Source organism: Pyxicephalus adspersus, chromosome 3 (assembly GCF_032062135.1).
Source record: "Pyxicephalus adspersus chromosome 3, UCB_Pads_2.0, whole genome shotgun sequence".
Taxonomy (NCBI): Eukaryota; Metazoa; Chordata; class Amphibia; order Anura; family Pyxicephalidae; genus Pyxicephalus; species Pyxicephalus adspersus.
In genome coordinates, this window is record NC_092860.1 from 49,819,995 (window position 1) to 49,845,115 (window position 25,121).

General features: G+C 37.1%; 1 protein-coding gene across 1 annotated transcript in view; it reads right to left on the bottom strand.

The window, feature by feature from the left end:
* Positions 1-9,452: 9,452 nt before the first annotated feature.
* ZCCHC7 (zinc finger CCHC-type containing 7) overlaps positions 9,453-25,121 on the bottom strand; it is an 86,772-nt gene continuing 71,103 nt past the window's right edge. Inside the window, exons 7-9 of the mRNA XM_072404535.1 lie at positions 12,814-12,909; positions 11,303-11,420; positions 9,453-10,143 (exon numbers count right to left, since the gene is read on the bottom strand). Of these exons, the coding sequence (XP_072260636.1) occupies positions 9,740-10,143; positions 11,303-11,420; positions 12,814-12,909 (618 nt within the window). The 3' untranslated portion in view covers positions 9,453-9,739. The remainder of the gene's footprint in view (positions 10,144-11,302; positions 11,421-12,813; positions 12,910-25,121) is intronic.

Below are 25,121 nucleotides of genomic sequence, written 5' to 3' on the forward strand. Positions count from 1 at the left end.
GGCACTGTCTTATATTTTTGGAAATGCCAACATATGCCCTAGGTCTTATTTTCAGCAGGATGTCTTATTTTTCCATGAAGAAGACTACAGTACACATTTCTTGAGAAAATCACTCATGTGCCATTGATTGTCCCCTTCTGATCACTCTGTGCCATTGATTGTCCCCTTCTGATCACTCTGTGCCATTGATTGTCCCCTTCTGATCACTCTGTGCCATTGATTGACCCCTTCTGATCACTCATGTGCCATTCATTGTCCCCTTCTGATCACTCATGTGCCATTCCTTGTCCCCTTCTGATCACTCATGTGCCATTCATTGTCCCCTTCTGATCACTCATGTGCCATGGATTGTCCCCTTCTGATCACTACTGTATGTGCCATTGATTGTCCCCTCCTGATCACTACTGTATGTGCCATTGATTGTCCCCTTCTGATCACTCTGTGCCATTCATTGTCCCCTTCTGATCACTGACTCGCCGGGTACCAGACTCTGTTAGGGGAGGGATCAGCAGCTTGCTTGTCCTTTGAAGTTACTTTCAGTTTCACTCTGCACTGCAGCCAGCATCGAGAAGTCACACAGAGGCACACAGTATCAGGTATCGGAGGATGTCTTATTTGCGAGGGGTGCTTTATTTTAATTGTTTGAGCAAAAATCGGGGGGTGGCTTATTTGATGGGGATGCCTTATCATCGGGGAAACACGGTATGTAATACAAAAATACCCAGCTTCTGTATTTTGATCATTGAACACTTGTTGTCTCTAATTCTCTGGATCAACAACCAGAAATATGCATTTTAAAAAGATGAATTTAGCAGTTGCTGCCTATTTATTTGTTCAGTATGTAGTTCTTTTATTGTGAGGGTGTGGTCAGACACCCAATCCGAGCACCCGTCAAATAGCAAGATTAAATCCAAACAACACAGGCAAAATTGTTAACTATTTAGAGTTAAACTTTTTTTTTTAAACTAGTCTACTTTTAAATTTGAGTGGAGTTCATTTTTTTTAAATGACATAAGCCAAAGATGATGATGTTTAAAGCTTTATTATATATTGAGACTACAAAGCTCCTGAAACCACTTTTACTTATTGAAGCACCCTTGGGAGCTGCTACTACCAGGGATGACTATGACCCCAAGACTGTAGAGTAGCCCTTTATTTATTCACACTATGTATGCATCTTTCCATTCCTCCGACAGCATACATCACTGTGACCCTGAGACACGGCACCTCTCTGGAGACCTCAGCCCTTCTCAGTCTCAGGCTTTTTTGGAATGAAGATTGACAGGTCTATAAGGAGGAAAAAAATCTGAACAAAACAAGGTGGAATCATATTTTTTTGAATGTTTTATCAAGGTTAGATTGATGCTGTCACATTTCATATTGTACTGGGACAGAAGGGATCAAAGAGGATCACTTCTCTAGTGCTTAAAGGGAAACTCGTCTCTTCAGGTTTCCAACATTTACCAGGAGGGGAAAACATTTCAGATGGAGCTTCTTTGTAATATGGGAGCCTGGGCACTGCCTTTTTATTGATGATATACAGAATGTCTGCAGTGTTATTAGCACTTTACTAAGTAACATATGCTTTTTATCCTTTTTAGGCCCCTTCTAAGCTAAAATAATGGGCAATTCACCTGTATTTGCACCACAACTCACACTGTGCTTAGTGGTGTGCTATGTTAAAAAATGCATCCGATACATAGCAATCTAAAGTGCACTATAACTCTGTGTTTATTCTGTGATTATCATCACTAAAGCAGAAATAAAGCATTTCTGCTATTAGATATCTACTTTGTTTTTTTTTTTTTGTTGTTTTTTTTGGGGAGGGGGCAAGTTAGGGTTTCTTTTGGCATTATTTTTTTGGAAAAAAAAGTTCATGGGATGAATTTATAAAACAGGGAATCTAACATTCCCTCAAACATTTCCTGGTGGGAATCGATTACTGCCATTAAAACACATGGACCTGGAAGATTCCCACAAGGGTTTGTCTGATTACCCATTAAATAAATGAAGCACTGTGCAATGTATGCCAAAAACTGATATATATATATATATATATATATATATATATATATATATATTTTTCCCCCCACACTTCAAGCTTTATTGTCTCAAACAAAAAAAAAATAATTACATGTACAATCAAGTAATACAGAGATTACAATCATACACAATAAACAATATAAACAAACAACGAAATGGGTAACAACTAGTAAAACAGGTAATCGTATAAGAAGCTAGTAGCAACCAGGATTTTCGACCATGTTCCTCTCAAAAATAAGAATCAAAATGGAGAGCTCAGTTTAAATTATTGACCAGGGTTTTGTACAGATCAGAATAGAAAAAGATTACCCAGGGACCCCAGGTTTCCATGAACTTATTAGCCCTGTCTTGTGAGATGGATCTAGATTCTTCCAATAAATAAATCTCCTGTACCTTGAGGAGCCAATGTTTAACCCCCCTAGCGGTATTCCCGAGTGTGACTCAGGGTGGATTTTAAGTAAAAAAAAAAAACATTTACCTTGATCCGTTGCTGTCCCCTGGCATTCTAATGGTCCCCGCAGGTCCTGGGGACATGTCCTGCTCCTCCGATCCCCAGCTGCACAATGCAGCGACAGTCTCCTGGGTTTCCAGGTGGTGTCAGAGCATGCGTCAATGCGGACAGGAGGATCGGCAGGAAATTCAAATAATTTTGTATTGGATTCAATACAAAATAGCTGTATTGAGTCCAATACTAAGAAATCTTCATATAATATTTATATAATTATATATATTATTATTATGTGTTGTTTTTTAAAGTTTATTATATTTATTAAATATCGGTGAGTTATGCCTGGGAATTACAGCCTACAATGAAAAATACATTTCCATGCAAAAAATTGTACCACTTTTTGCATGGAAATTTGGATGGAATTAGACCGCTAGGAGGTTGACTGAAGGGGCAACAGAGGATTTCTAGTACAATGGAATCAGACAATGAGCCGCATTCAGTAAGTGCATAGTTAGGGGGCCCAAAGATTCACCTCGGTCATGTAGTAAACATGTCGAAGGGGAGCCAGGAAAAGAAGGTCCAATTATTTGTCAGCTGATAACACCAATTTGGGTCCAATAGGTCTGAATAGGCCGACAAGCCCACCATATGTGTAGCATAGTACCCTCAGCCTGATTACACCACCAGCATAAATCTAAAGACTCTGGGAACCACTTATGAATGAGTTGAATACCACTGTGTCAAAATTTTGTACAAGGTTTCTTGCAATTTGGTTCTAATAGAGCATTTATGTGCCCTCACACAAATATTCTGCCATTGTTTGTCAGAAAACTCAACCTGCAATGCTGATTTCCAAGCCCTCTTGGCCCTGATGTTATCCTTGGCAACCAAATTACTGAGAGGAGTATAGGTAGGAGAGCGTGTGGCGAACTGCCGCACCTTTCAAACTGATCTGTTTTAGCACCGATGAGGATCGAAGGAAATCTTCTCTTCTTCCAATGTCTGCTTTTTTAATTTTTAATTTGGACAAAAGACCACCATGAAATTGCATCACCTTCTACTAATTCGTCTATTCCTAGACTTATTTCCACCCGCCCTTAGAAAGTCAGCCATCCTCAGTGGTGATATCTCTTTCCAGCTTTGTAGAAATGAGTGTTGGAGACCAGTTTGGAATTCTGGGTTACCACATATTGGTTTTAGTAGACCTGGTACAGAGGAGAATCCCTCCCGTCTGTAAAGTAACGTGGTAAGCGTGGTACCTTTAGCAGGATTTTTAAGGGTTATCGGTATAAATTTTGTGGCAACCCAAGGCATTGAAGCAAGTGCAATTTTACTAAGGAGGCCTCAACCTGGGTCCACCTCACCAAAAGTGTATGACAGTTCCAATCAACAATTCTAGCCATATGAATGGCATGATAGTACCTCTGGATACCTGGGAATGCCATACCTCCTTGGGATTTAGTTCTAGTGACATAATTATATTTAAGTCTTGGGTAGGTATTGTTCCATAGGAATTTCATAAAAAGGGCTCTCAGGCCAGAAATGTAACTAGTTGGGATTGAATAGGTAAGGCTTGTAAAACAAAACAAAAGCCTGGGCAATATGTTCATTTTACTATGGCCGCCCTTCCAAACCACAAAAAAAGGTTTGTTTGACTAATGATGCAGATCCGAGTTTCCGATGAAACAAGGAAGGGGGGGGGGGGGGGGTATTTTTAGAGTATAGGTCCATTGTGTGTGGAGTTAGTGTGATTCCTAGATATTTCAGGCCTCCAGTTTCCCATTAAAAAGGGTAAGTTGCATTCAGAGCCTGAATCTGTTGTTGGGGTATATGAATCCCAAGGGCCACAGATTTAGACATATTGATATTAAAATTAGACAACTGACGGAAGGTATCAAACACCTTCATTAGGTTAGCTAGGGAGCGATCGGGATTATGCAAAAATAATAGCAAATCATCGGCGTAGGCCGCCACCTTATACTCCTTGCTACGCATCTCATAGCCATCAATCAGAGTTCTGTTTAATAGTTCTAACCAGTGGTTCTAGTAAGATAAACAATAGAGGGGATAGTGGGCATCCCTGTCGGGTATGCAACATATATAATAATTTTTCTAATTGATTTATAGAAAAAAAATATTTTATGAAATATTTGTTGTTTAAAATTACACTAAAATAATGTTTCTGCTGTAAAATATGGCAAAAAAGAATTAAAAAAATAAACATATAAATCAGCAGTCATCAACCTTTTGGACCTCACAGACCATTAAAAAAAGATAAATACATGTGTAAAATAATGATCTTCCTAATGGTGCCTGACAAGGACTGTGGAGGCTCTGATTCATTGATCAGCTCACGGTTAGGTGAAGTATTACTATTGTTACTATTATCATTAGTTGCAATAACTTTGGTATTACTAAAGAAATGCAACATATGTTTGCTTTTTCTCACTCATTATGGGTTTAGTTCATAAAAATACAAGACCAAACAAAAAATTATAATTATCAAAGTCAAACCTTTTTAATGCCAATAAATATATCAGGTAAGGAAAATACACAGTTAAGGTCATACTTACCTAAAAGAGAAATAAATGTAAGGTCATACTTACATCTGAGAAATAAAAAAAATACAACAATCGGATGAGAATCGGTATTCACGGAGCGGGTGACTGTTGTAATGGTGGAAACAATACTGAAGGGTACGGCTCGGCAACGGTTGCCCTTATACAACTTAAGACTACACTGACGTCACGCTGCGCCTCCCTTGTTTTTCCATCTCTAGTACAGTTCATGAATTTAGTGCAATATAAAGGCGAAAATATAAGAATTTTTTTAGAATATTATTTTTGTTTTACTATTAATAAAACATAACATTTGCAAATAATTTTTTCTGTGGACCGGCAATATTTTCCCATGGACCGCTGATGTAAATAATTTCAATGGGAAGATGGGGATGAAGAGGTAAAGAAGAATTAGACCGAATATAAAATTAAATAGTGAATAAAATATATCACTACAATATTATAGTATTTTTAGGTAATAACACTTGCAGACTGTCTACAATAAAACCACTCCCACTGCTCTGATTGGTCAGCAAGTTTAGTCCTTTTTTCCCTTCCCCCCTGTCATGTGATGATGCTTGAGCTTTGGGGGAGAGATGTGGGCGGAGAAAAAAGGCAGGAGAGGTGGCAAGGTCAACCTGCCACACACAAGATGGCCGCTTCCAAAATTAATTAACAGACCATATCTGGATATCTGTCTGTTGTGGTGCAATATTGTGTGTTGCATTGAAGCAGCCTATTCATTCTAAGTTAACTTCTTTATATTTCTTTTTTTTCAGACTCTTTTCCCTTTATCTTTACCAGGGGATCCTGGTCATAGTTGTCACAGAGGTTGAACTGCAAAATCTGCCCTTGTTCCACTGTTAATGAGATTAGTAGGAAATAGATAACATTGTTTTGCTGTATGTTCTAACAGGAAGTGATCAATAAGTATGTTCGGTAAATGATAGCCTTTAAAAAGTTACACAGCCACCACATTCAAGGACTGGTAACTTAAGATATATATCTCATATTGTACATTTTTACTGTTTTTTGGGGTAGGCTTTAAATGTTAAGGAAGCCTTTTCAACTATCCTGGGCCTATTTACATTAAAAACTATTTAAAATTCCTTTTCACAGGGAGAAAAAATAAAAAACAGGAACTGAAAATAGGAAAAAATAATTAAAGCAACAAATTCAATACAGAAAAAAAAAATACCCAAATTGAAAACTAAACTGCCCTAAATACACTTTCAAACATCTATTACATGCAGAAATTTTTTTTTTCAAGCCAATTTCACTTAAGCAGTTTAATGGAAAAAAATAAGTGGTTCATTAATTGGCGATTTCACAACAAAATCGATCTATATAAAAACCATTATACTTGTCCCCTTTCTTCTAAAAAAAAAAAGACACAAATTAGCTATCTTTTTTTTTCTGAAAACAGAGAACAAAATTACAACTACACAACCCGAGATGATCTTTATCCTTATAGCGTACCTAAACTCCGAATTCCCACTTTACATAAAAGAGTGGACAACCCTTTTATTTAAAAAAATATTTTGTTTTAAGGATGCAGCGCTGCCCTCTTAATTCTCGATGGCCTAGGTGAGGGGTCGGCAAACTTTTTGGACTACTAGGCCATATCAGGAGGTCAAGAAGACGCACTACGCCAGAAGAAACAAGGTGTCCAAGCAGGTGCTTACGTAGTCAAAGGTAAACAAGATGGTACAAGGTGTAGAGTACCAACGTCTGTAGGGAATGAAGCCCAAAGGGGCTAGTGAGTGATGATGATAGGGGTCAGTAATAAGTATACTAATATCAAATGGAAGGTTGGGGCTTACTTGTGGTGATTAATAGAGTCCTGGAGGAATGAGTCCTGCATACGGTAATGGGTGAGCACGCTGGGGGCTGACGTAGCATTGGAGCTTGCCTAATATGGCCGTGCTTCTGGTGAGCTGACATCACTGCATTGAAGCAGGCACGCCCGGTGGCGCGTGTGTTTAATGCAAACGTCAGTCAGGATTCCCTGGGGCGTGACAAGGGCTTCTGCACCAATGAACAGAGAAGTGGTAATGTGCTTGAAGAGCAACAAAAGCAACACCCCGTGGGGTGGGTGAAGGAGGGAAAAACAAAGTGACTATCAGGTGCAAAGGCCAGATCCAACAATAAAGAACTAGGGAGGTGTTATGCTGGACTGGATTTCTGGGAGGAGATTTGCGATGAAAGACAAGAAATAATTCAGAATTTAAACCCTTTGGGAGTATTCTGTAAGGAGAGGTCATTCTATACACCCGCAATTTTATGTATTTGAAATGGTTTGTTTTTAATGTTTACTATTAATAAAATGTTGCTATTTTTGTAATATACTGATGGTACTGGCTTTAAAAGTCCCACTTAAAATTGATGTCTTTCATCGCATATCTTTTCCTATGAATGTTAGGGATGTGGCCTATTTAAGATAAAGAAATGTATATAGGTGGATGTTTCTCTAAATATGGACTGGAATACTGGCGTTTGCCGACCTCTGGCCTAGGTGATCAAGAATGAATGGGAGCGCAGAGTCTCCTGGGATATCTACATCACGCATCCAGGGAGTCTCTTGGCTACTCCTTCTGTGCATGACAGAGCATCTCAGGAATGCGCAGAAGGAGCCCTTTCATCAATAGGAAAAAAATTGCTGATTTCATGCATGCGCATTGAAATTAGCAAGTTTCTCCATCGCCTGCACAGTGCGAGATTGGTTGACGTAGGAAGATGAGAGAAGATGGTGGCGCCGAAGACGGATACCAGGATGACGCGGGACCAGATGGAAGAAACCTCCTGACAGACAGACTGATCTGTGGGATTGAAGGCAAGTGTGATTTTTTTTGTTTTGGGCGAGTTTTGGGTTTACCTCCACTTTAAGAGGTATCTAAACCCTACAACCAAATTATATTGTGGTTGATCAGTAGCAGATTTTTGCGGAGGTTTATATTTACTTTAGGACTGGTAATAATGCAGTCTAGTTTCTCTAGAGCACCATGTTCCTAGTAAGGGTTAATTCTGGGAGTTGATAAAGTATGTAAATTAATTCTTCTGAAACCCTAATATGCTTTGTTTTATCTGGTGTGATGTTTGCAATTCACCCAAGCTAACACAAAACTTAATAGCTCATTATCAGGAAATTACCGGTTGCTTTGTCAACCATACATTGTGTTAGGATCACTAGAAGACTTGTGATATTTGATTTGCAATAAAAAGCAAAATCCAAATTTACACAAAATAATTAATGACATGTAAAAATTTACTCTATTTGTTTCAGAGCAAAACCCACTAAAAAGATAACAGTTAGATTTTTCCATTAAATAAGATCAGCAAATGAAAAATGGTAATATTCACTGTAAAAAAAAAAAATTAACCTTTGTAAAGTGAATGGAATGTCAAACGGAAAAGCACTTTGCATGGAAAGGATCGACTTATGGTGTTCAGAGGTGTTGCTCACAGTAACTAGATATTGGGATGTACCAAAGAGAGACTGCTTTGGATTTTGAAATATTTGTCATAAGGTCATTTAGTGTTTTTAAAGAATAAACAAGCATTACCCAAAATAAAATGTAAAGTGGTTATTTGGTGATTTGCGTTGCCCAATACAAACATTTATGATTGTCTAGGGTAAAAAAAAAAAAAATCTAGAATTTATACAGCAAGTCCTCCGATGTTATTTATTGACCAGTTCTGCCTGATCACTAATGACAGATAGGTATGACTGTTGTTTCTTAATGGGGAGGACAAAGTAAAGTGCCTTCCACTTATCCTCCTTTTTCCAAAAAAAAAAAAAAAAATCCTCAATTTACATCTTCCACAGACCTCTCATATCCTCATATCGCTGTGTCCTTACTTTTCCTTACTGTTGGATCGCCATCATTCCTAATTATCACTAATCCAGCCACATCACTAAAGCCTCCATCCCCCCCAAACGTCTTTGGAAAGCTTTAGGTAGAATTGAATTAGAATTCAAAATAAAAAGAGTCTAGTTTAGCTGAAGACAAGCTAAAACACCTATAACTCCTTAACTTTTACACAGGAAATACTGATACTGAGTATTTGTAAACAAACAATGAATAATCACTCCTGATCCGATATATGAGATATATCTGTATAGTTTTACGCCAGTAACCAGAAGACTCCATACACTTACCAAACAATTAGGTGATTTGGCCATGTGAATGTGTGATGTTTAAGTTTAAAATTAGTTTGGGAGTCCAGACTACTTTGTGTAATGCCAGTAATAAGAGGTTGTACACTCCAGCAAGAACATAAGATAAATATAATTATATATTATTAATTATTATAAGTACCCTCTGTTACTACTTCTAGTACATCCTCTATTCTACAACTCTAAAATCAATAACTGGACAGAAAGGACAACAAGTGCAATAAGCCACAACATCAGAGTCTATATTTCACAATCAGACCCCAATAAAAAGATTTATTTTTAATTCTGAGGTCTTACAAAAATACAGAGATTCCATTTGTGGTTTTAACTGAACAATATTTAATATGGTAAATATTTTTTACCTGAGTTAAAATTAGTTCAACTGAATAACACTCAAAATTCAATTGCATGGAGGGAGTCATTGTACTTTTAAATTTGCATCTGTTGGTTTCCAAATTTTGTCTTTTAAATTATTATTTATTAGTACTATTAAAATGTTCTTATATTTCAGGTTTAATTGAATTTTTTGGATTTTTTTTTCTTTTGTTTAATAGTAAATAAATCGTCAATTTCATGGTTTCCTTTCTTGCGTTTTGATGGCTGCTCATTGAAATCTTTTTTGTTCTTCCCATATTTAAATAACAAATGTTCAGATTTCTTCTTCTTGTGTCGTTTTGCAGCCTTACTGGGGTTCTCCTCAGGATTCCCTCTAGGAAAGTCTTCCGATTCTTGCTTGAGAAGTTTGTTTTTTTTCTTTTTATTTTCATTCATAGCTTGCAGATGGCTGTTTACTTTGTTCTTTTCACGTTTGGATACCTTCCTTGTTTTTTTACTTTTTTTCAAAGGCTGTGTGCTCTCACTCTCATCTTCCATAAGTTCAGCACTCTGCAATGGCAGGAGTCCAGATTCCTTAAGCTCTAAGCAAAGAAAATGAAAACTGCATTTAATTTAAGCGAAGAGATATATTCTTACAAGAGATTTTCAACTTGATTTCAAAAGTTTTAAGAGCAGGAAAATGTAATTCATAAATAATGCCACTTTTTTTTTATCACTACCTAGTATTTTTGTCATTGGCTCCTCTGTGAGAACCCCATTTCCTACCTAAGATAACATTCTTTTTGAGTTATGAGAGAAGCATGTTAACTAATACACTGCACTTGGAACATCACTATTTGCCACTAAACTGACCCCTATAATTATAATGCTAGTTCATCTTATTGATTTGACCAACCCCTGGATCTAAGATATTTAAAATGTGCAAACTCAGGGGCTGCCACCCTCTTCTTGGCTTCATTGGTTAGCAGAGTTACTAATGCAATAATAATCTAACATCTAGATATAAACTCCTATCCTGCATATTTGCATATAAGTCAGTGGCTCATTAAAATTATCAGGGCAAACCAACAGCCCCTCTTCAAAGTCACCACAACCAGCTGTCTAAACTCACTTTTGCTACTCATCTGGTTCACTTGACTACTGAAATTGTGGAGAAGCCTGCTTTACGTTGTGATTTTGAGCATATAAAGAACTCTGTCCCCACTACCGTTTCACAGTGTAAATGCCTAGGTGGCCAATTACCATGTTACACATGTTCCCTATACCTAAGTGTATTAGGTCGTGTTTTCTCCATCCTACAGATTTTCATCTGTAGGATGGAAAATAGCATGTGGAGCTTAGGGAGCTGCAATTACATTGGATCTGTGATTCTCTGCGATTGCATTGGAACGTTATAGATTCTAAAACTTGATAAAGCACCAATATATTACACAGTGCTGTACATCAAATACAGGATTTCAAATGACAGATATCCATAAGCACCATTCAGGGAACCTAAAACTGAGGTTCACATCAGCTGAGGTAGGTAACTTTATGACTGGCAGAACTTATTGGTCCTGTACAGAAGTGGAAAGCCAGGATCATATCGAATAACACTGCAGCAAAACCAGAATATATCACAATAGAACAATGTGACATGACGAGCAGTTGTTTGGGTTTGAACAAGCTATTTTACACTAGTTGGATTTATTCGTAACTATGGAAGATAAGCAATATGTATCAACATAAAACGTAGAGTACCTTCAAACTTGCGTTTTGCTCGTTGTTTCCTTTTTCGGATGTCAAAGTCACAATCGTAGGTAAAAATAAGCTCACAGCTTGGGTGGACTGAACTGTACATACGCCTTTCTTTGCATTCCTACAAGGTTTAGATTATGAGAATTAATTATTTAATGATAAAAAGTTAATAATATCACCTAACTGGGCATGTGGTTATATAACCAAACAATAAAATATGACTAAAAACCATCTTTGTTTAAATGAAGTGTTTCCATGTTTTACTCTTTCCCACACTGGATCCTACAATGTTCTTCTCTTTTTAACATAATAACACAATCTTTATTTAACATATTAACACTAACTTTTTTGTGCTACATTATTTTCATCCAACAGATAAAAAATAGGTGAATAAGTTAGTAAAACAACAATAAGATACTATAATAAAGGCAGTCTACATGTGTGTATGTATATATACATTCACATATATATGTATTTTGTTTAATCAATCTGGGACAAACAGTGTTTTTCTAAATATAAGAGCCATGTGTATTCCCTTCTGTGTATTTCTTCAAAAATCTGTACAGTAGTGCAGCACAAAACACTTTGCCCCTGTGGAAGTTCTCTAACAAAGACCTGTCACTGTTGAACTCTTTTCTTGCATAGGGTGATTGGTCTGACAGGCAGCCTGTAGTGAAAGGTCCCACATCTGCGCCCTGTGCTGCACTGCAATGTTGTCACAATTACAAGGTAATATCTGGATTTGAAAAGGCATTTGGAAGACACAAAGTAAATTTATATTACCTGTGGTTATTACTGAACTTTATCGTTTTTATGTCTAATCAGAAATCCTCTAATATTAACCTTTTGTACTTAATATGGTCACATGGTGTCTGCCCGTCTGTGATAGAGGAAGTTAACTGGAGGAGAACATTTAGGCAGAGATGCAGAGTATTGAGCTCTAAATGCAGAGTTTCCTTACATCCATTCCCTCAAATGCTGAAAAATGATTGGTCACAAGACTATTGGACACAGGAGATGCAAAAGTAATTTTATAAAACAGAAAAGGCAAACAATCAAAAGTATTTCTTAACATTCACATACAGCATGTAGTAAACATTTTAGGTGTATGTATAACTAAAACAGCTTTTTTTGAATAGAGTAGGGAACTGTCAGGTTTCTATTGCTGTTTTTGTACTGCTTGGAAAAGAAGGTGAAAGGAATCCTTGCAACACCTAACAGAAAGTAAGAGAAAATGTCCTAAAAAGAGGAAGATTCTCCTCCTAGAAAACTTTTACTGAAAAGGATCTCATCATTGGATGACTTCTGACCTTTTTCAGAGGACTTCCCTAACTTTTTGTGGCCACCAGTACAAAAAGGGTTTTTACCATTCCCCACTCAAACAACTAAAAAGTTTAGTTTTTTTTGCACTCTTACATATTGTTTGTTATCACATTTGACTTTAGTTCTTTAAAAGATGCCTACATTACATTTTGTGAAATTGAAATCAACTAAAAATAAAAAGAGACACTCACATAACCACAATGACCTTTCCTGCCACAGTTGTAGCAGTAAACAATTTTCTTTTGGCTGGAAGCAGTCTTGGATGTCTTGATAGGCCCACGTTTCACCTAAAAAAAAATATGTATAATTACATGAAAACTGCACTTTTCCTTTTTTGAACCTATTTCCTTAGACAATTATTTAAATGTAAAAATGTAATGTAAAGCTTACTTTGAACAGTAACATGAATACAGGGAGGGAGTTAAAGTATCTAACTAAACAAAACTAATCCTGGACAGCTGACAAACATTTGCAACCTACCTACATCCATCCAAACTAAGCTGTGAGCATTTGCATGGGCTTTGCAGGCACAGTGCTACTTCTGAGCCTCACTACTTGCTGTACTATGCTCGGTTGTATGTGTTCAGCTTGGTGTAGGCAAATGACATATGTAAGGGACTAGAAATGACAGCCTCTTATATAGATGAAGGAGGGCAACAGAAAGAATAATATCAAACATAAAAAACAGATCTAAGGATATCCTAAATACAGAATAACAACAATTTACTTTATGGTTGTTAAAAAAAGATATTTGGAAAAGGGCAAACATTTGGGAGGGTGATACACAAAATCAATCAGTAAAAAATGTCTTACTTCTCTTACAATGTGCATGCTTCTTAATGGGACTAACCCATAACTCTGCAATTCCCATAAGTACAGTAAGTATGTGGAATGTATTTTATTTACACTCAATGCATCTAAAAAGCTTGGACAAAGAAAGGTATTGTGAACAAGAAGGAAGCCTCCTGTTATGAAATAGAACTTTCTATACATTACAGCATACTGATGAATATATTTATAATACAGTTCATGGGGAAAGAATGTAATAAGTATTTTTCACATATGGCCACATGTATGTTTTACAGGTTTAATAGTAAGAATGTAGACAAAACGAACTGTTAAGGTTTCCTATTGATATTAGCTTTGATGTCACTGTTCCACAGGGGAAAATATCCTTGACAAGGGTCCCCTGGACAAAACTCCACACAGCAGTTCAAATTCAAAAACATTGTTTGCTTTATTTCAAAAACAATTGCTTTATTGTGTTTCCAAAATGAAACATACCATTTCACACCAACTGCACAGTTCCCAGACGTTCTCTAAAGCATTTTTCCCTTCTTCCCAAAGTTCTGGGGCTAAAAAGCGAGCTCAGTATTAAAAATGTCACCACCTTATTTAGGTACCTTTTAGGAAACCCGGTAGTATAAATACATTAACCACCTTGCCGGTATGCCCGACCTTCGTACGGGCAAAAAAAAATGGCTAGGATGGTTAACCCCGTAATTTTGTCACATCCTTACCTCCATGGTCCCGCTGTGCACATCCAGCGGGACCATGGAGGTAAGGATTCCAGCGTCGTTTTCCCATTCCAGCGTCGTCCTCTGTCCATCGTCCTCCGTCGATCTCCAGCGTCGGGTGCCAGCGGGACCGGTAAGATGCCGGCCGGTATCTTGCGTTCCGCCGCCCGGCCGAACACAAGATCCCGGCCGGCTGAACACAAGATACCGGCCGGCATCTTACCTGGTCCCGCTGATGGTCCACGTCCGTGTTCGTCCAGCGCCGGATGATCTCTGCAGGGAGAAGCCGTCCGGCGGAGAAAAAAACGGACGGCTTCTCCCTGTGTGCGTGATGACGTCGGCGCGTGTGCGGGAAATTCAAATAGAAACTCATTCATTCATTTTGTATTGGATTCAATACAAACTCCTGTATTCAATCCAATACAAAATATTTCAAATAAATACAAAGTTTGTAATTGGTAAATTCAAACTGTCATTTTGTAGTAGTAAATAACTTGGAAATTCAAATTTCTATTTTGTATTTGATTGGATACAAACTTGCGTATCCAATCCAATACAAAATAATATAAAATTAATACAAAGTACATAATTGGTAAATTCAAACGCTCATTTTGTATTGGATTGAATACAAACTCCGGTATCCAATCCAATACAAAAAAAAATAAATAAATAAAAGTAAATACATTTTTTATATTCATAATATCTACTAGAACCCCTGTTCGGACATATTTCTGTAAGTTACAGGTCTACAATTTAAAAAAAAAATTTCATGAAAAACAGTGGATCACTTTTGGTACAGAAATCTAGACCTCAGTGTAACGCTCAGGTGGTTAATTCACTGCCAAACATTATTTCACTGTTCATGATTTTGTTCACATAGAAACAACACAAACTTGATTATTTAGAATTGTTTGGATGAGCAATTAATAGGATCACACGCAGAACAGTTTATTGGTTTGATATCACCTTCAGCTGATTAATATTGCTTTCTTGTGTAAGGCTCAAGTGGTAGCCATATGTATAAATCTTCAGGGGGTGAATCCTGCTCCTACACTTATGACAGCAGTATGTTTTAGGCTGGTCACACATGGGTCATTAGAAGAATTACAATGATCCAAACAATTAGGGTGTGCAGGGTTTAACAAGTAACAGTGAAAGTCCATGTGCAATTAAAATCTTTCTGGATTTTGCTTCAAAGGATTTTTCAGTTTTCTAGCTGAAAAAAAAGAGGAAATGTCTCCTGACAAAGTGAATAATTTTAAAAATCCTGATTCCAAACCCCATGAAAAAAAACAAACAGATAATTAGATTACAGACAAAATAAGAATTAATTTAGCCAAAGCAAGCTGCAGTTGGTTTAGAGATACATATATCTCAACAAGGGTAAGCACATTTAGATTTCCAGTCATTATCGATGAAACTGCCCATCTACGGCCACTATATAAAAAAACAAAATAAAACAAGCTAAAAATGACTGAACACAGAACCTGGCTATACATGCTTCTCAGACTGGGAAATAAAGCCAGTGCTGCAAAACAAGAATACCTTTTGTGTTATGATATAAATTTGCCTTCTTGTTGAAAATCATTCTAGACATGAATTGAAATGCATTTGGTGCTGAGAATGATCGTGAATAAGGTCCTCTGCTCTCCTTTGTCCTATTTAAATAATGTATATTTGTTGGGAGATATCCCTAAGATTACTTGACTATAAATATATAGAAAGTAACAGCCTAGTAGATAGCATTACCTTTAAGGGGCCCATCCCATCTGCTTTTGTTGCTGGAAACTGTTCATGCATCAGTAAACTCGGTAAATATCAGAAGATAAAGCATGAGCCTACCATACCAAGGATTTAAGTCCTAATGTTTCCTCAAAATGCTGCTGATGCAAAGATTACAAATCATTTTTTCTTAAATGTGATTTTTACATAACCCTTTTTTCTGCTTGAGTAGTTAGTCCAGAAGGATTGAATGCTATTAAAACACTTAATCATTATCTGGGAAACTGGCCTTCACTAGCAGGAATCTCCATGACAAAGACAAGAAGATCAGACAGGCAGACTGCCTCAGCATAGTGTGTCTGCTGGCAATATTATATGCAAATGGATGCTCTGGGCAGCTTCCCCTGTGACCTTGAACTGGCCCTTATCATAAGACACTCACATTTGCAGTTGGTTACCAAGCCTAGGCTTTTTTCCTGTGCATGATCAAGTTTATTAATTAAAGACAGATCATCTCAACAGGAATGATTACAAGTACGTATATCCTTTAAAGGTGGCATGTGATGACATCTACAAGTCATAATGTAGTTTTATCCTTCTTTTGTAAAATATACATTAATAGCTTTGTTACATTGTACAGGTTGTGGTTAAAATGGGTTTTGATTTGGTATTAAGTATATGCAAATGGATGCTGAGCAGCTAAACTGGCACAGGGGAGAGCAGTCAACATTTTTCATAAGAAGAACACAGATTGGAGACCCTAAAGCTAATCTCTATTAAAAAAATAAAATAAAACAAGCCCCACTGAAGGGTTAAATGTTGGTTTGTGCTAGGATTTCTGTAAACAGCCTTTTGACTTACTTTATCCCTAGATCCCCCCGACAGCCGAATATTCCCTTTTCATCCAAAGCTCTGGTTGTGGGTGGGCCCTCTGCGTTGGCATCCGGCCTGCGACTGTAGCAGGCAGTGGGAGATCATGGGACCAAGGGCATAAGGTAAGTAAGAGTTCACAAAAACCCCAGGCAAAATGAGCAAACAAGCATTTATCCCTCGCATTGTGTGGGCCTAATGCAAGGGTTTTCCATTTTAACTGAAGTTAAGCTTTAAAGTGTCTGTACTCAATTCTGAAACCTAATTTCAGACAGAGAAAGATTAAAAGCTGTGTTTTTAAAAAATTTGTAAAGTTACAATTTCAATACTTCCAGAATTTTACTTGGTAAACTTTTGCAATCGCCTGAACAGCAGGACCTGGACTGGACGAAGAAGGGACAACACTTGGAAGCCAATCAGGCGTGCTGCATCAAGAATGTAGAAACATGCCCACAAAAAAGCAGAATAGGTAAAAAGCCAACCTCAATGGTTTAATACTGCTACTTCACTAGGGACCAGGGCACCATCAAGGGGTGCTGGATAATAAGAACCAACTAGGTAGATTTTCAATTTTATTTAAAATGTTTAGGTTTACTTTACCTAACGGGATGAAACAATTTAGGGGAGACCAGAAACAAAGTTGTTCATATAGAACTGCCTTCTCCTCATCTCTTTATTCCAGAGGAACCCTTAAAATAATTTGTGGCTTTTAGTGTATATTCAATAAAACCAATCCAATGGTGGTCAGTGATAAAAATGCTCCTGGTCACTGGAAAGAATGCCCCTCTTATAGTGATGGTCAGAATTCCAACCTTACAGATAGCTTTAATAATCATTATTATGATGCCTATGGCTCTACAAAGGGGTGTTGGGCCTGGAAGCATACAGGCACCATCAAATGAGAATTTAATCAGCCACAGTTCAAGAAACCTGCAGGAACCTCTGGAATAACATTTCTCAATCTGTTTACCATGGGGGAACCCTCAAAAAACTTTCAAGACTTTTTTTTATAACCACAGCTTATTAGTAAATCAGTGTGGTGGTGAGTGGGAAGAATAATCACTCAAAAAGATCATTGGAGTTACCTAAACAGACCTGAGAGGCACAAATTGTTCATTGCCCAGGGAACCCCTAGCAAACTCTAGAGAAATCCTGGTTAAGAATAGCTGCTATAGGAAAACCTGCTTTTCAAGCCATGTCCTGGTGCACAGTCACACTTGACATGTTCTTGACATAGGTGGAAAAAAAAAATCCACAATCGACACTTCAGTAACAAAATTCTTCCTTAAAGACAAAAGCTTTTAATTGTCCAAGGATTCATAATTTTGTTCAGCTTACTTTGCACTGTTAAACAGCACAGAATGGGAGCCTGCTTTTATTTACTGCAGGTAAACCATTCTTCTTGGTCACCCCTAACTTGTAATCAAGCAGTACTGTCATAGCGGCACAACAATCTGGTAACAAATAAGCTCAACCCTAGCAAAATCTCAGATTTTTTCCTGTGTTAGAAAGAGAAGAAATCAGCTACATGGTTTAGTTTTATTCAACCAACAGTCTACAGTTTTCACAAAATCAGAATATTGAGAAAAAGTATGAATAATAAACCCACATCATTTTAGCTTAATAGAAAATAAACAGATCATGGCATTGTATTAGTGACTGGATGACGTTGCACTATGGACCCTTTTCCTAAAAATGACTAGAACATGTATGAAAATGTGACAATTGTAGTCTTGTAGACATTTATGTGAAAGTCGTTCATTAGTAGATGATTAGCATCAATTGCTTTTTGTGTCAAGAAAAAAAAAAGCAGACCTCAATCTTTTTGCTAGGTGCTCATATGATTAGACTGTCTGAAAATTATGGAGCAGTCAAAACCATTTTGTTTTCTAATCTACCCCGTAGTATGTTTTTTAGGGTATACAATTGTTAATTGTATAATTCCTTCCTTTATAGCTAATACTTGAAGTTGTGGTGTAGAAGTTATATACACATCAACCTAACCTCCATTACTAATACCTCTATTACTATCACGTAACAAGTTCCTTTTTAAAATATAATTTTAACCCTAAGAACATGGTTTAATATACAAAAATATAGCTTTACTGGTAAGGTAAATATGCAGAATATTATATATTTATTGCAGTTCACATACATAACTAAAATATTCTGCCTCAAATATTTATCATTAAGTCGTCCATCTCACATCTAGGTGCACCTTATGTGTTCCATATTAATACAGTCATTTTTATTACTTCTAAAGAGCCATGTGCTTTTTTTTTCTCTATTTAACAAAACAGCTAACCGCTAAAAGAGCATCTTCTCATCTAGAACGTGTGAAAATTACATCCCTCATTTCCATGGATTGCCACTCTATGATAAATGTGCTATGGTCATGTGTCTCACTAACAGGTTCCAATAATGAATTCTCACAGATGCAAATGCAAGACTGTGCCTTTAAGGCTTTAATGTTCCATTTTTTGTCTTTATGGCTAATCCAAGTGTCAAGAAAAGGAAGAGACAACGATAACTTGGTCTCTAGCAAATCAAAATTGAGCTGCCTGCTCCTTGAGAGCAAAGCCTGAAACTAGGAGTTTCTCCTGAAAGGATAGAAAGCCTACAGCATGTGTGGAACAATGAATAATATATGCAAGATCGTCCGATAGCACCAATTCACTCTATGAATAAATGTAAATCAAAGGCTCCAAAATCTTCATGGCTTAAAATGCATCCCAATTTTCCCCAAAAGGTGGTGACTTTTATCCACTGGTCCATGGCTAATTTTACATGCAATGCGAAAATGTTATTCAAATGTGACTAGAGCATTAAACTTCAGCAGTTTGCCTGCATAGCTCTCAGGACAGTTATCTTTCCTCCATTTTAATTTTAAAGTGACTTAGCAACAGCTTTTCTTGAAATCCCCAGAGGCTACCTACAGTATAGAGCATCACAGATGCTTACAATTTATGACATGATACAAAATCCTCCCTTGCAGTAATGTGCAACTTTAAGTGAAATCACTTTCGAAGAAGATATACTACAGGTATCTATATTTTATTTGCAATCTTAAACACATCTGAATCTTATTTTTTTTTCCCTAAATGTATTGCTTTTTCTAGACCTCTCTCTGCAGATGGACTGCATAAATAAGCAGTGTGCTATGAGGCTTCAGACTAGCCGATAAACCCCTTTCAATTTTCATGCCAGCTTCTTCTTTTGTAATTCAAATCCGACTGAAAACTGGCAGCTCTGAAAACTGAAACAAGCACTGCCACAAATACCTTGTAATGCTATCGACCTTGTCTGCCCATGCAGTGAGAAAGGGGGATGCATATGTGTCTGTAGTCATCCAGATAACATAACTCATTTTTTCCTCTTTGGATAAAAGAAGCCATATAGCAGGCTTTTGGACCAGAAGTAGTCATTACTGAGCAGGGTTTAGATACAGGGGTTATTGAGGGGCATTTTTTTATTTTGACCCTTTTACAGATTTATGAATTTTTTTTTCTTTTTTAGGATTTTTTTTTGCTTGATGTGTTGGTATTCTACCAGTTATTAGGCAGGGCTAACGTAGTAAAGTCTATTTTCCTACAAAAAGGTTCTACCTGTTATTACAAAATATTGTAAGATTTTATATGCAACTTAAGACTAGGCAAAATACATTGTTTTTTGATGCACACAAGCTAAATATCAGCACTGTTACTCCCCCTCCTTTACATAACACAAGAATGATACTAGCCCTGCTCCCAAACCATACAGGCTGGTATTCCTATGAATGGAAGGTAAGTAGTGTGGCTTACACTATGCTGACACTGGACCCAGCAAACTAAAGCAAAAAGAGAAACCCATCCAGCTTTCTAGGATGCTACTGATGGGTACCACATTTATCAATACTACTATTGCCTCCAAATGTGGCATGGGTATTAAGTGCACACTGACTACAGAGTTTAGGATAAGTGCTGGTGAAAAGTGACTGCTTGAGTGAATGCACAGGGACTTGCATCATTCATGACTGACCAATGGAGAAGACAGAAGAGTCCGGACCTGGAAGACCACCAGTAGCAGTTGATAACAAAATGATGATGCATAGGTTGTGCATAAGTGCACATTGTGGCCCTATTTATTGGGTTCCAGTTTAATTCTAATAATAGGTTTGGTTTAACAGAATGAAGCCATTCACGGAACTTTTTCCGAAGAATATGAATTAAATGCATTTAACATATAAATACAAACCTATGAAATCATTATTAGAAAACTCCTATTTTACAAATATAAATAGAGTGTAGTCAGTTTGTTATATTTTATACTTTCTACTACTTTAACTGGAGAACCCTGTTGAATAACACTTGATGGAATGGAGAAGTGAGTTGTGTAAATATTAATCATCTCTATGCTCCCATTCTGCTCATATGTCAGTTTAAAGGCTTGTGTTGGTGTGCAAACATAGCTTGATTTAGGGTGGATTTAACTTGCATTTCCTATTAAGTTTACTGCAGTCATTCTCCACTTATGCTGAATAAACCTGCTACAAGGCCTGTGTCAATTGCACCAGTTTGACATTAGTTTTAAACAATGGGGCCATTCAATTTAAGCTGCATTACCTGGATTTTACATTTCCATATACTTGTTCAGGAATGCAAAACCTGTGTGACAACAAAGGTATGTCCTTCCAGGCCTTTAAGTTGCCTTTTGAAATCCCTTTGACTTGGATAAAGAAAGTAGAAGTAATGATGTGAAAACATGTGCCTCTACACAACATAAGCAGACCGATTTCCCAATATCATCCAATTCTATAGTGTATCATACAACTCAGACAAGTCCCAGGGTACTCAATACATACTGACTAATATTCAACTTCACTAAACCAACTGCAATCTTCAGAAGCAGGTAGAGTACAATTAGGGTCTTTTTAGTTCTAAAGCTTCACAATTTTTTGGCCAAGGGAGCATTTCTTTTTTTGTGAAGTATAGACACAGTGCAAATGTACAAATTCGAGGTTGGATGGGGAACAAGACACATAAGAAAGTATTTCTTAAACTATGGGTAAGAGGCCAAACTGTGTCTAAGACGTGTTTGCAATAAATCAGTGGTCGCCAACCTTTTCTGGTCCTGCGGATTACTAAAATTACCGGCTCCTGACCGCGCATGCTCGGGGAGCCGGGTGTCACTCAAAGAGGGGGAAACTTCCCCCATATTGACGTCATGATGGCAAATCACCCGGCCACTTACCATTGCAGATCTGAGCCTGCGATGGGAGTGGACAGGTTGTGTCCAGGGATACAGCCTGCCCACTTCCTTGAGCCTGGGAATTGTGGGGGGGACATGGTGCGCGGCTTTGGCCTGTGCTCCCCCCCAGCGGGGTCATCCTTCTGACCCCGCTCAGGGGGGGCACCGGCCAGAGCCGCGGACTACCGGTTGGCAAACGTTGCAATAGATCACATCATGTAGTAAACTTAGCCTAGTTTGCACAATAGTTTGTACACTGATTTTGTAATCAGTGGAGGGCGATATAGTACAGTAAACTTATCTGTGTTTCCACTTGTGTACACTGCTATGATCTAAGACACAATTTTCAACAATATAGGCAATGTATTACAAAAAAATGTTTGTTTTCATGGGATGAAAATGTTAAATCTTTTCCCAACCATTATACCACCAACCCCTCAAAGCTTGTAAAAATAAATGAAACTCTGATGACTGACAGCAAAGAAAAATATGTGGTATTACAACACAAAACCGAGAGGATAAAACCGAGGAGATAGATACATAGATACATAGTTCAGGTAGTCGATAAAAGAGATACTATTTTTAAAGGTCATTAAAAAAAACTGAAAAATGAATATTTACTAAAGTTTATAGAAATTGTGGAGAGCATCCATAATCTGCAACACTGCCATTGTAATTTGTGTTTTGGACTTTTATAATTGTCTCTTTGTATACCAATGCAGGAACAATTTTCTTATTTAGGTATTTGGATTTGGTTTATGAATGCCTGAAATAAGACCATGTTGTAACCACTCCTGAATAAATTTGCTAAGCTACACAAATTATTTGCTCACCATATGTAAACAAATTACACCTCATAATAAATATCAAATCATTAATGGCATGATTTGTACGAATTGTGAGCAGTTTTATTTTAAGAAAACTACAAAAAAAATAAAAAAAATAATATATAATATATATATTTGGCTGACGACTATCCTTATATAGTATATATGAACAGGTAAATATTAATTCATAAAGTCTTACAGCCAGGCCAAAAAGCCACTAGAAAAAAACTCCAAATTATATCACTTGATAAGACCAATACTAGATTTGGAAATCACAAACAGTATAATTATGTTTGGAGGGTGGTCAACAAGGATCACAGAGAGAAGAACACTGTCCTTACCATGAAGTATGGAGTTCTTGGTGAGCAACACAGGGCATTTTGTCAAAACTGATTGTGATAAATGCAGCATTATATCAGAAAATTAAATATTCAATTTCAATGTTTTGTTACCCAGTATTGTCTGTAATATACACAGTAGAGTATGGCTAGTAAATAATAAAACTTTTAATTTACAAAATTAATGTAAAGATGGAACAATAAGAACTATTACTACTTTTTACGGTTTACAGATACATGTGCAAATTGGTATTGCCATTTTATACTTTTTCTTTATAGCCTGAATATCTTATTCTGTGCTGCTACAACAGATATTGATGATATGAAACATGATTGCTTTATAATTATGTATGAATCTACTTTATGCCAATACATAATGAATTCACCAGCCACAAAACCCCGTCTTTTTCTCCTTTAACCATTATCTCAATTTTTCTTTATAGCCATTTTAATTTTTAAAATGACTCTTTAATTCTATGCCTTAACAGTTTGTTTGAATCACATTTAAGTAAAACATGTGTGGCCTATTGACATTTTAGAAGTTCTGGAAAGAGAATGTAATTACATTTTTGTTTTAAAATATTTAGATCCAATGTTAATAACAATACAAGCTATATTTTATAAGCTTCTTTAAATAATACATTTACTATGAAAAATATAACATTCAATTGGATAGGAAAACAACCTTTCTTATGGGTTTTTAATTTACCTTTCAGTTTACGTTCAGATAAATTACTTAGTGTAGTGTGTATTTAATCTATTTGCCACATTTATGATCCAGATTAAAGCTCTGTGGGATGTCGGGATGGAATCACTTTTCTGAGGGAAAAAAAGAAAGGATCTGCTTATCAGCCACCATCAGAAAGTTCATTAATCAGCTTGGCTTTGTGCCCTCCAAATTGAAAGGTTAAGTAATCCTCTGAGGAATATTTCTGGGAAGCATTGCCAATTGTCCAGAGAGGATCTGACATTCACTTCACATGGGATTGCTAACTTGTACTTTAACACTATCTTGACCCGAAACAATTGTCTGTGGAAAAACAGAGTTTTCAGATATCAGGTCAAACAGCTGAAAAGGAGAAGGCATAGGATGCAGAGGTCTTCACTCTTTAATGTTGTAAGGAAGTCATGTTAAAATTATGTATTTGTATACAGTTCTGATATTCTAGTCTCTACGTGTAAGTTAGGGCAAAAAGATAAAATCCTAAACAAATTGCGAATGCATTTAATAAATTCTCCTTAACCTGCCATGAACAAATACATTTTTGTTTAGGTTGACAACGCTCTGCCTTTTTTGCTATGAAATTTCAACCAGAACTGCCAGCCCTGTCTGCTGGACAGCAACTTCAACTATCTCACACTCCTCTTTCTACATGTTTTACTTCTCTGCAAAGGAAGTTTGCTACCTTGACTGCTGGGAGCCTGCCTATACACATTGTATAGAGATAAGGCTCCTGGGAGATGCAGTTCTGGGGATGGTCTTACATTAGTATCTGCCCCTACAAGAGTCCAGTTTTCTCCAAAACAAGACCAGCGCAGGCACATGCTGCCCTGGTGGTGTATTATAGTGCACGCAGTCAGCACTGATGTTGTGACCAAACGTTCTATAAAAACTGAAGCACTGCAAAAAGAGAATATGATAAAGAATTATGATAAAATTCTGGTAAACTGTGACTTTGCCCGATGTTGTGCCATGCGCGTAAATCAGTGTTTACAAGATGTGATCTTGCCTTGCCTGCTTGACTATGCTTCCTGCATCCTTTTACCAACCTAAGCTTAAGCCTTTACCATTGTCTTAGTGCCCATGCATTTCCTGTTGCCACTTCCAGAAGGTCAAAGAATCCTCCACAGACCCCGGCACCTAAAAGTACCACATACCCTGTTTCCCCGATGATAAGACACTGTCTTATTTTTTTTTGAAGGCCAAAATATGCTCTAGGGCTTATTTTCAGGGGGATGCCTTATTTACCCATGAAGAAGACTACAGTGCACAGTTATT